This window comes from Trichomycterus rosablanca, chromosome 11, assembly GCF_030014385.1.
Source record: "Trichomycterus rosablanca isolate fTriRos1 chromosome 11, fTriRos1.hap1, whole genome shotgun sequence".
Lineage (NCBI taxonomy): Eukaryota > Metazoa > Chordata > Actinopteri > Siluriformes > Trichomycteridae > Trichomycterus > Trichomycterus rosablanca.
In genome coordinates, this window is record NC_085998.1 from 26440416 (window position 1) to 26451692 (window position 11277).

Sequence of the window (11277 nt, forward strand, 5' to 3'; positions counted from 1 at the left end):
TGGATGAGAAAAAACACAGCTATAATTAAAAAAACAAAATAGTAAATTAGAAGAGTGACAATGGACAATTCATGTATTTTACTGTCCAATAATAATCTATTATGATGTGGGGTTTAGCTGAGTGTTGTTATGCGGCAGGTGGATGAGAGTGTGTACCGTGGTCAGACCAACCTACTGTCTCACCTGCTCAAAGTGCTCATAAAGGGTGACAGCACTGAGAGTGGATTGCTGACTGCAGCCCAATTTAGGTAAGCAAAGTATTAAAAACTACAAAACACTTAATCTTTTTACCCCACTTTGGTGCTGGGTATTTATATTATCGGTATGGTGTGCAATTGTACGGAGTTGCATACGTGCTTCTGGTGTCTGTGTTGGTTTTTGTGGATACTCTTAATTTTCAGAGACTTGACAAAAGAAGGGGAACCAGCTACACTAAATTGCCCCTTGGTGTCAGTGAATGCCCTGTGATGTTTTTCACCTGCACCCAATGTTTTGAGCAGTGTTTAAAGCAGTCAGTAAAAATGAATAAATGAGTATGAAAGTGCCACTCACACAAGCCCCACATATCATGTTTTTGTTTCTTATTAGGGTTACAATGTAATTACTAATCCTGATTTAGGTAAAATCAACAATGTACACTGATTTACTGGTACACTGTCATAACATTAAAACCACCTCCTTGTTTCTACATTCACTGTTGATTTTATCAGCTCCATTTACCATATAGAAGCACTCTGTAGTTTTACAATTACTGACTGTAGTCCATTTATTTGTCTACATACTTCTTTAGTCTGGTTTCACCTTGTTCTTTAATGGCCATGCCATGTTGTGGTCCTATGGGGGATAGGACCACAACAGAGCAGGTACTATTTAGGTGGTGGATCTTTCTCAGCACTGCAGTGACACTGACATGGTGGTGGTGTGTTAGTGTGTGTTGTGCTGGTATGAGTGGATCAGACACAGCAGCACTACTGGAGTTTTTAAGTACTGTGTCCACTCACTGTCCACTCTTTTAGACCCTCCTACCTAGTTGGTCCACCTTGTAGATGTAAAGTCAGAGGCGAACGCTGACTACTGGGCGCTGTTGGCTGGATATTTTTGGATGGACTATTCTCAGTCCAGCAGTGACTGAGGTATTTAAAAACTCCATCAGCGCTGCTGTGTCTGATCCACTCATAATAGCACAACACACACTAACACACCACCACCATGTCAGTGTCACTGCAGTGCTGAGAATAATCCACCACCTAAATAATACCTACTCTGCAGTGGTCCTGGGAGAGTCCTCACCATTGAAGAACAGCATGAAAGGGGGATAACAAAATATGCAGAGAAACAGATGGACTACAGTCAGTAACTGTAGAACTACAAAGTGCTTCCTTATGGTAAGTGGAGCTGATAAAATGGACAGTGAGTGTAGAAACAAGCAGATGGTTTTTAATGTTTAATGTAATGGCTGATCAGTGTAAGCTAATGGAATTCAGTTCATCATTGATTTTTGTCTATTAATATTTATATAAGCTTACTGTCTGTTTATATAATGATTTTGCCAGTGGCATTGAATTAAAATCCCTTTAGCAATAGTATATTTATAATTCCTGGCTGTTTATACTCTGATGATTAGTACAGTATGTAGGAATGCTTGAAGGCCAAATGACTGTGGCCTAATTGTCATCAGTTTTTGAGGGGTAAAGGTAAACTTTAAACTAGATTTATGATGTTTATTAAGAGCATTTATGTGAAACTGCTGTTTTCAGTGAGGCTTTAAGGGCTGCTTTCCCACTTAAAGAAGAGAAGGCTATAGAAGAACTGGTGCAGGCTGCTCAGACAGAACTGAAGCCCAGTGAAGGAAACATTGCTTATCAAAGACTTTACACAGCGGTGAGCTCTATTATATATAATACATTTGTGGAAAAAATCTGCAAAGTAAGAATGCTTTAAGGTGTTAAGTTTATTTAAATTGTTAGTTTATTTTTGTCAATTAACAAAATGCAAAGTGAATAAACAAAAGAGAAATCTAAAGCAAATCGATATTTGGTGTGACCACCCTCTGCCCTCAAAACAGCATTAATTCTTCTGGGTACACTTGCACAAAGTCAGGGATTTTGTAGGATTATAGTCAGGTGTATAATCAACCAGTTATGCTAAACAGGTGATAATGATCATCATTTTAATATGTAGGTTGCAACACAGCCATTTGCTGAAACAGACACAGCTGTGTAGGAGGCTTAAAACTGGGTGGGGAACAGCCAAACTCAAACAAAGGTGCTACAAAGGTGAGGTTGTGGAAGTTTAATGTCACAGGTCATTCACCATGGCAAGACTGAGCACAGCAACAAGACACAAGGTAGTTATACTGCATCAGCAAGGTCTCTCCCAGGCAAGGATTTCATGCAAACTACACCACAGAAAAGACCGGACCGCTCAGAATCAAACCGCTCACCCCTGGGAATCAAACCCAGGACCTTCTTGCTTTGAAGCGACAGTGCTACCCATCAAGCCACCGTGCCACCCACATAGGAACTGGGGTGCAGAAAAATGGGAGCAGGTGCTCTGAAGTGATGAGTTTAAATATTTGGCTGTAACAGAAGGCAGTTTGTCACTAAAGGGCTGGAAAGTGAAGCATGGTGGGGGTTTCTTGCAAGTTTGGGGCTGCATTTCAGCAAATGGAGTTGGGGTTTTGGTCAGGATTAATGGTGTCTTTAATGCTGACAAATACAGGCAGATACTTATCCATCATGCAGTACTATCAGGGAGGCATTTGCTTGGCTCCAAATATATTCTGCTACAGGACAACGACCCCAAACATACAGCTAATGTCATTAAGAACTATCTTTGGTGTATCTTTGTCTTTGGTGTCCTGGAAGTGATGATATGGCCTTCACAGAGCCCTGATCTCAACATCATCAAGTCTGTCTGGGATTAAATAAAGAGACAGAAAGATTTGAGCAAGCCTATGTCTACAGAACATCTGTGGTCAGTTCTTCAAGATGTTTGGAACAACCTCCCTGCTAAGTTCCTTTAAAAACTGTGTGTAAGTGTACCTAAAAAATTAATGCTGTTTTAAAGGCAAAGGGTGGTCACACCAAATATTGATTTGATTTAGATTTCTCTTTTGTTCATTTAATTTGCATTTTATTTAACAAAAAATATACTATTAACACTTCTATTATTAAAATCATTCTTACTTTGCAGCATTTTTTCCACACCTGCCTAAAACTTTTGCTCAGTACTATATAGTATGTAGAACGACTGCTTGTCCCGACATGGCCGCTAATACACCCTCATACCATGAGAGACCCTGACTTTTACACTTTACTCTGGTGACAGTGTAGACAATCCTTTCTTATTTGGCTGGAGACCATGACATTCATTATTTTCATAAACATTCTGAAATATTGTTACGCCTCGCTGACAGGTAGCGTAAACCAAACTGTTAGTCGGTGTTCCCCTCCCACTTTGTGTTTAGCAGGTTTCAGCCAGAGCGGTAGAGAGAACAGAGTGGTGACACTCCCATAGGGAACCGTTGGAAAGGGGGCGGGACATATTTTCTGTGCAGCTTCCGGGTTGTGGAGCTCTGTATAGTTCCAAACATCCCATAGAGCCCCATTCATTTCCACTACTTATCAAGCATTTTTAGCTGTTTGTTGCTTTGTTTTAAAAAAAATAATGAATTTGATGTCATTAATATACGTAATACTGTTATTATTTAGCATTTGCTCAGCACTAAATGTTACATGTTTATCTTAATTAATAGGTATAACTGAATTTAGCTTAGTCAGCTAAGCTAAATTATTGACACTAGAGTCTTTTCACCTAAAATTGATTAATTAAAAGTTGATTAATCAAGAGTCTTGTTACAGAAATGATAATAAAACATCAGAGCCATAATAAATCATTATACTTTTACTTTCATTCTTAAGTACATTTGAAGGTAAATTTAGTTTAGTACTTTAGTGGAGGTAAAGAGTATTTTTACTTTTACTACTACTTTTACTGGAGTAATATGTTACCTTGGATATCTCTACTTCAACTCAACTACATGGTTTGTGTACCTTGTCCACCACTTACATTAGACAAAATGAACTAGTGCATATTAATTATGAATTAATTCATGTATTACATGTAGGAATAAATTATTACTTACTCATGAAATAAGACATGAATTAATGCTATTTCATGTACCTGCACTATAATGTTAAAGGTATTGGTACGGTAGTGTGTTTATGAATCTGTTCATTCAGTGCAGGTAAACCTTATGAATCCAGCCACATGGCTTAGTGTTTAACCAAAATGATTATTATTATGAATCCTCAGGAAAGTGAAGGGAGATTAGTTTATGTAAAAAACAAAACATAAAAAACTGTCTAATCTCTGTACTGTATATTGTCTCTACTACTTAATGATATCGCATTATGTAATGTATGCTAATATAATGTACTGTGTGTTAACAAGAACGACCTATTAAGTCATTATAAACATCAATCTTCCACTTCATATACCAAATTGATATTAAAGCAGATGCAGTAAATGTAAACGCAGTTGAAAATACCCAGAAATTGTACAAATGTTTATTATTTACTGTTTAATATTTCACTCACTGCTGCCTGTCCCATATGAGAACATGACAGCGCCGGGTTTGTTTGGAACTATTGGAGGGTTACATGAACCACGTGACCGCGTAGCGGCGAGATCAAGGAGTGTCGCAACTCTCTCTATCTACGGCTCTGGTTTCAGCGAATCGATCGCAGACGAGGCAGAGATGTCACGGAAGTGATGGCAAATAGATCGCTGCTATTTCGTGGAGGCGGAGCGCGGACCACCAATCGGAGCAGCGCACCTGCGTGCGGGAGGAGGGACATTTCCTTTAACATGAAGCGGACTGCCAGTTGTCGGGGAGCCACTGCCTTGGATGGACGTGCGCTCCTTAGTTCGTGCTGGCTGTGTTTTTGGTGTCCTTAGATTGCTATTACCCGTTTTGTTGTCGTTGCTGTGTAGATTTTGTAGTTAGTGTTGTGTTGTGTTCTGTATTAAACGTTGTGATCATTGTACAGTACATAGAAAGTGTGTGATAATTTGACAATTGTAATAGAAGTTGCCCATTGTAAATATTATACCACGTCCCCTGTACAGCACTTATCTTTAATAACGTATAAAAACAAACGTCACCGAAATCGTTCTGACTCAGTTTCATTTGTTTTGGGGTTTTCTTTGTTTCCATTTTTATGTTGCGCCCCGACCCCTAGACCGGGACGTAACAAATAAATGGAAACAAAGAATAACTAACCAAACCATAGAAAATAGTAGTTGACATATAGCCTGCATTTGTGAATGCATTAATAAATGGGGTCTATTTTCAGATTTTTAATTATGTTCATTTATGTGTTCGAATATCATTATGTAAATGAGGTACATATTAACTGATGTACTGGATGTTTTACTCTTTTTCAAATTGAGACCACCTTTGACTATTTTTTTTTTTTAATTCATTTTAGGATACAGATGGAAAACATGGTGAATTTTTGGCTCTGGTGAAAATGCAAGCTTTGTCAGAGAGACATCAATATATAAGCCAGCTGAGGGGGCAACTAGAAGACAAAGAGTAAGCTCCATGATGCCCTTTGTAACAGTTACTAGATGACAATACCTTAACTGTGCTCAGTAAATAAATGATGTAAGTAATTTCAACATAAATGGTTTTTGCAGGGACGTGACAGTGGAAGATTTAAAAACTGCTTTCAAGAACATTGATCCCTCACTGAACTCTGCAACTCTTGAATGGTATTTGAGTATAGCCTTCAAAACTAAAGAGCTGCATTCACACACATCATTTCTGGACAAAGAGGCTGCACTACAGTGTCTTTCTGTGGCTGATGTGAACCGGGCAGGACTCATGGTTTAATTGTAGGGTTTTTTTTTTTATTTTATGATTAAAATACATTACACTTATGTATACACTGGAAAAAGAAGTGTAACTTACTTTTGTGGTAATGTAACATTTTATTTCAAAGTTAACCTTTTTATTGTATGGGATTATACATTTGAACACTAGTTATTAGTAATGTATACATAAAAAGTACATTTTATTTTAAAATCAAATACAAACATCTAATCTGCTTTAATTAATGAATCTTTAATTAAAATACATTCATATGTAAGTAACTGATCAAACATGTTTTTAGTGTTGGATTATTAACATTTGTGCCTGTGAACACTTACTGACATGGATAGCTCATTGTAACCATATTAATACTGTTATCCCTGTTTGCTTGTTTAAGTTGTGCTGACAATTATAAAAGTCTATATAAATCATGTTTTACTACCACTTTCAGGGTCACCCTGGACCCTGTGGGGGACACACACTACGACATAGCCAATCATATCTGTATGTAGATGCCCGACCGGCCGAGAGCACTGGTGATTCAGACCTGGGTTCTTAGCGGTAGTTGGCTAGCATAATTTACTGCTTCTCCATTTAAGTACTCATAAAATATAATATTTTAGGCATCCTTCTCAGAGGAGCTCTTTTAAGGGATGGATGACTCGAGCTTTTATGAGATACAGTATGTAGCAACTGTGCTCTTCTGCTTCCAGCATAGATAGATTAGATAGATTAGATAGATAGATAGATAGATAGATAGATAGATAGATAGATAGATAGATAGATTAGATAGATTAGATAGATAGATAGATAGATAGATAGATAGATAGATAGATAGATAGATAGATAGATAGATGATAGATAGATAGATAGATAGATAGAAAGATAAGATAGATTAGTACAGCTTTAACAGTCAGTGAACCTTTTCTCATTTTTTATTTTTTATAATACATTTATGTAGCAAATTTTGTCTAGATCGTTGTAATGCAAAAAGCAAAAAGAGCAAGAATCCCAAATTTATAGCAGTGGAGTAAACCCTGAAAAAAAAAACTATTTTGAAATTCCACAATACTAGAAGGGTTTTTTCAACCTGATGTCACTGATGTTAATCACACTAATAATAAACACTATTAAGAGTCTTGAATTAAATTATATCATGTGCAACATAATAGAGCAGCAGGTATAGTGGGTTAAATAAAACAATAACAAACTAACTAAACTTAACCCTATAACTAAAAGCAGAGCGGTAGAGAGAACAGAGTGGCGACACTCCCATAGGGAACCGTTGGAAAGGGGGCGGGACATTTTTTCTGCGCAGCTTCCGGGTTGTGGAGCTCTGCATAGTTCCAAACCAGTGGTGTATAGTAACGAAGTAATAATACTTCGTTACAGTACTTAAGTAGTTTTTTAGAGTATCTGTACTTTACTGGAGTATAAAAAAATTCGTTAACTTTCACTTTTACTCCACTACATTTTCTAAAGAAATTGTGTACTTTTACTCCGATACATTTGCTGTATGCGAATTCGTTACTCGTTACAACAAAATAAAACGACAAGAATTTTTTAGCTAAATAATGTGAGATGTGTGACAGACTGCAGCAGGTTTGGCGAATCTGCGCTTGTAAATTACATCAGCGGTTAAACACATTAATGCGCAGATGCAAACGTTTTGTAAAAGCGCATCGTTCACTCAAAGATACGGAATAATCGACATTTCAGAATCTCCCCGTCTAACACACTGATGTAAGTTAGGAACAGAGCTCTCAAGTCTCACGCATTGAGAGTGAGACACACGCATTTCAACAAGCTCACACGCCACACATGGTATTTCTGACTCTGAGAAATGATTCACTTCTAGTTTGCACTCGCTATTCTGTGTGTATGTTTTTGCATTGATTTGTTTTTAGGTCTTTTTAGGAGTGCATCTGTTTCGTTAAAATAAGTCTGATTTTCACGTGCACGTACTAACACAGAGGCTCCTGTCAACTAGTGATGGATAATGAAGATAATGAAGAGTCATTTTTTGAACAGCTCTTTAAAAGGAACCGAGCCAAGAGATCCGACTCCCTTCAAAGAGCCATAATTCCCATCGCTATATCAACACCGTGATGCTGCTGCATTCTGTGGAAATTGCTCAGCAAGCACTAGAAGACTAATCTTACTGCTGGGTTTCCCCTGGGGAGCAAGTTAAAGTTTAAAACACTCCTAATAAGTCGTCTGATACGATTGTACAATACATCAAAGAAACTAAAAAATAAAAGGAATTTTTATTTATTGGTGATAACTGTTTTTTAATTTGTTGTTATTATTGTTTAGGGCTTAATGCTGAATGTGAAGGAATAAGATGCACAGTAACACAGCTGGATGGTTATTGACTCATTTGTCAACTATTTAAACCTCTACCCCATACACACTGCCATGGTATCACCAACCACATGAAATAACACCCCTTCCTTCCTTCCTTCCTTCCTTCCTTCCTTCCTTCCTTCCTTCCTTCCTTCCTTCCTTCCTTCCTTCCTTCCTTCCTTCCTTCCTTCCTTCCTTCCTTCCTTCCTTCCTTCCTTCCTTCCTTCCTTCCTTCCTTCCTTCCTTCCTTCCTTCCTTCCTTCCTTCCTTCCTTCCTTCCTTCCTTCCTTCCTTCCTTCCTTCCTTCCTTCCTTCCTTCCTTCCTTCCTTCCTTCCTTCCTTCCTTCCTTCCTTCCTTCCTTCCTTCCTTCCTTCCTTCCTTCCTTCCTTCCTTCCTTCCTTCCTTCCTTCCTTCCTTCCTTCCTTCCTTCCTTCCTTCCTTCCTTCCTTCCTTCCTTCCTTCCTTCCTTCCTTCCTTCCTTCCTTCCTTCCTTCCTTCCTTCCTTCCTTCCTTCCTTCCTTCCTTCCTTCCTTCCTTCCTTCCTTCCTTCCTTCCTTCCTTCCTTCCTTCCTTCCTTCCTTCCTTCCTTCCTTCCTTCCTTCCTTCCTTCCTTCCTTCCTTCCTTCCTTCCTTCCTTCCTTCCTTCCTTCCTTCCTTCCTTCCTTCCTTCCTTCCTTCCTTCCTTCCTTCCTTCCTTCCTTCCTTCCTTCCTTCCTTCCTTCCTTCCTTCCTTCCTTCCTTCCTTCCTTCCTTCCTTCCTTCCTTCCTTCCTTCCTTCCTTCCTTCCTTCCTTCCTTCCTTCCTTCCTTCCTTCCTTCCTTCCTTCCTTCCTTCCTTCCTTCCTTCCTTCCTTCCTTCCTTCCTTCCTTCCTTCCTTCCTTCCTTCCTTCCTTCCTTCCTTCCTTCCTTCCTTCCTTCCTTCCTTCCTTCCTTCCTTCCTTCCTTCCTTCCTTCCTTCCTTCCTTCCTTCCTTCCTTCCTTCCTTCCTTCCTTCCTTCCTTCCTTCCTTCCTTCCTTCCTTCCTTCCTTCCTTCCTTCCTTCCTTCCTTCCAAACCAAACCAAACCAAACCAAACAAAACCAAACCAAACCAAAATATGGTCACCCTAGTTACTATAGTTTCCGTACTCTTTAACCTGTCGGTTAAAGTGTTCATTTGAATAGTAGGTCTAAAGAGGACCCCCCATCTCACTCCAAGCAAACTTGAAAACCTGAGAGCCCTGGTTAAGAATGATAAACAAAGTAAAGCCACAGCACCATTCTTTTTATTATTATTATTATTAGCATTAGCATTAACATTGTTCAGATATCTAGCTACCGATTACATTCAAACCACAAATAAAACGTTTCACTACATTTGTTTGTAATTAATTCAGTGCAGACATGATGTGTCCCATCATTTTTAAAAACTCACCTACAGACAAATATTTCCTCAGATAACTTCTGTATTACACTGACAGAGGAATGATTCATGGTGCTGAGTAACATGCACGTCTTTAATTAACCCTTTAATGGTCTCAACAAGAACTCAACTTTCAAAATGTTATGGATGATCTTTCAGCTGCTGCTTCAGGTTGACACATAAGTTAGAAATGGTGTTTTCTTAAAGTAAGAATACCAATATTTTTTACGTTTAACACACGCCAATCAGGGAGTAGATACAGCCCAAAAAGATTATTTAAATACAGCTTATTTTACCCAGCTATTTAGATTAAACTAATGGTTGAGCAGATCATTAAAGGGTTAAAAGTGCCACACGTTTAGTTAAACTTGCTTGAGTTTAGCTTTTAAATTAATTCTGCCAAAATTCAGTTGTTTTAGGTTATTGGGATATTACAGTCTATCTATAACTTGAATGTACTACCCAAATAAAAAAAATGGAACAGTATAGAAAATGCAAATCAAATAGATGCAGTGTTTTTTACATTTACATCGACTCTTATTCCATCTTTTATGAACCCAAAATATTTCATGTTTTGTCTGGTCAACTTCATTCTTAACATACACATACATGCATTTTAAGCTACAACACATTCTAAAAAAAGTTGGAACAGGGCAATTTAGTCCTCGTAATAAGGTTAAAAAACAACTAAATAATGACGTGATTTCAAATAGGTGATGTGAACAGCTGATTATAATCACAAATTGGCACAGATCATGTTCAGATGGAAGGAAGAAAAAAGCTTGTTAAGGTGGTTTACAGGCTTAAAAGAACAATCTTATATTTTTCTAAATGACCGCTTCAGTTTATACTAACAGCATTTACTTTTACTTCTACTTTTAATACTTTTAAGTACATTTAATATCAAATTACTTTTAATACTTAAGTACATTAATCATCAGATACTTTTAGACTTTTACTCAAGTAATATTTTAAAAGGTGACTTTTACTTCTATCTAAGTAAATTTCTGGTAAGATACTTGTACTTTTACTCAAGTATGGCCTTCAGGTACTTTATACACCACTGTTCCAAACAACCCATAGAGCCCCATTCATTTCCACTACTTATCAAGTATTTTTAGCTGTATGTTGCTTTGTTTTTAAAAAAGAATGAATTTAATGTCATTATTATACTTAATACTGTTATTGTTTAGCATTTGCTCAGCACTAAATGTTACATGTTTATCTTAATTAATAGGTATAACTGAATTTAGCTTAGTCAGTTAAGCTTAATTAATGACACACGAGTCTTTTCACCTAAAATGAGTTGATTAATCAAGTGTCTTGTTACAGAAATGATCATAAAACATTAAAACCACAATAAATCATTATACTTTTATTTTCATACTTAAGTACATTTGAAGGTAAATTTAGTTTAGTACTTTAGTGGAGGTAAAGAGTATTTTTTATTTTCACTACTACTTTTACTGGAGTAATATGTTACCTTGGATATCTCTACTTTAACTGAACTACATTGTGTACCTTGTCCACCACTTACATTAGACAAAATGAATTTGTGCATATTCATAATGAATTCATTAATGTATTACATGTAGGAATCAATTATTAATCACTCATGAAATAAGAGATGAATGCATGCTATTTCATG

At 37.3% G+C, this 11277-nt stretch overlaps 1 protein-coding gene across 2 annotated transcripts in view; it reads left to right on the top strand.

The window, feature by feature from the left end:
* tsnaxip1 (translin-associated factor X interacting protein 1) overlaps window positions 1-6441 on the top strand; it is a 32164-nt gene extending 25723 nt beyond the window's left edge. For both annotated transcript variants that reach the window (XM_063004112.1, XM_063004111.1), the window contains exons 13-16: window positions 139-248; window positions 1758-1881; window positions 5496-5602; window positions 5707-6441. In XM_063004112.1, the coding sequence (XP_062860182.1) occupies window positions 139-248; window positions 1758-1881; window positions 5496-5602; window positions 5707-5902 (537 nt within the window). In that variant the 3' untranslated portion in view covers window positions 5903-6441. The remainder of the gene's footprint in view (window positions 1-138; window positions 249-1757; window positions 1882-5495; window positions 5603-5706) is intronic.
* The last annotated feature ends 4836 nt before the right edge of the window (window positions 6442-11277 follow it).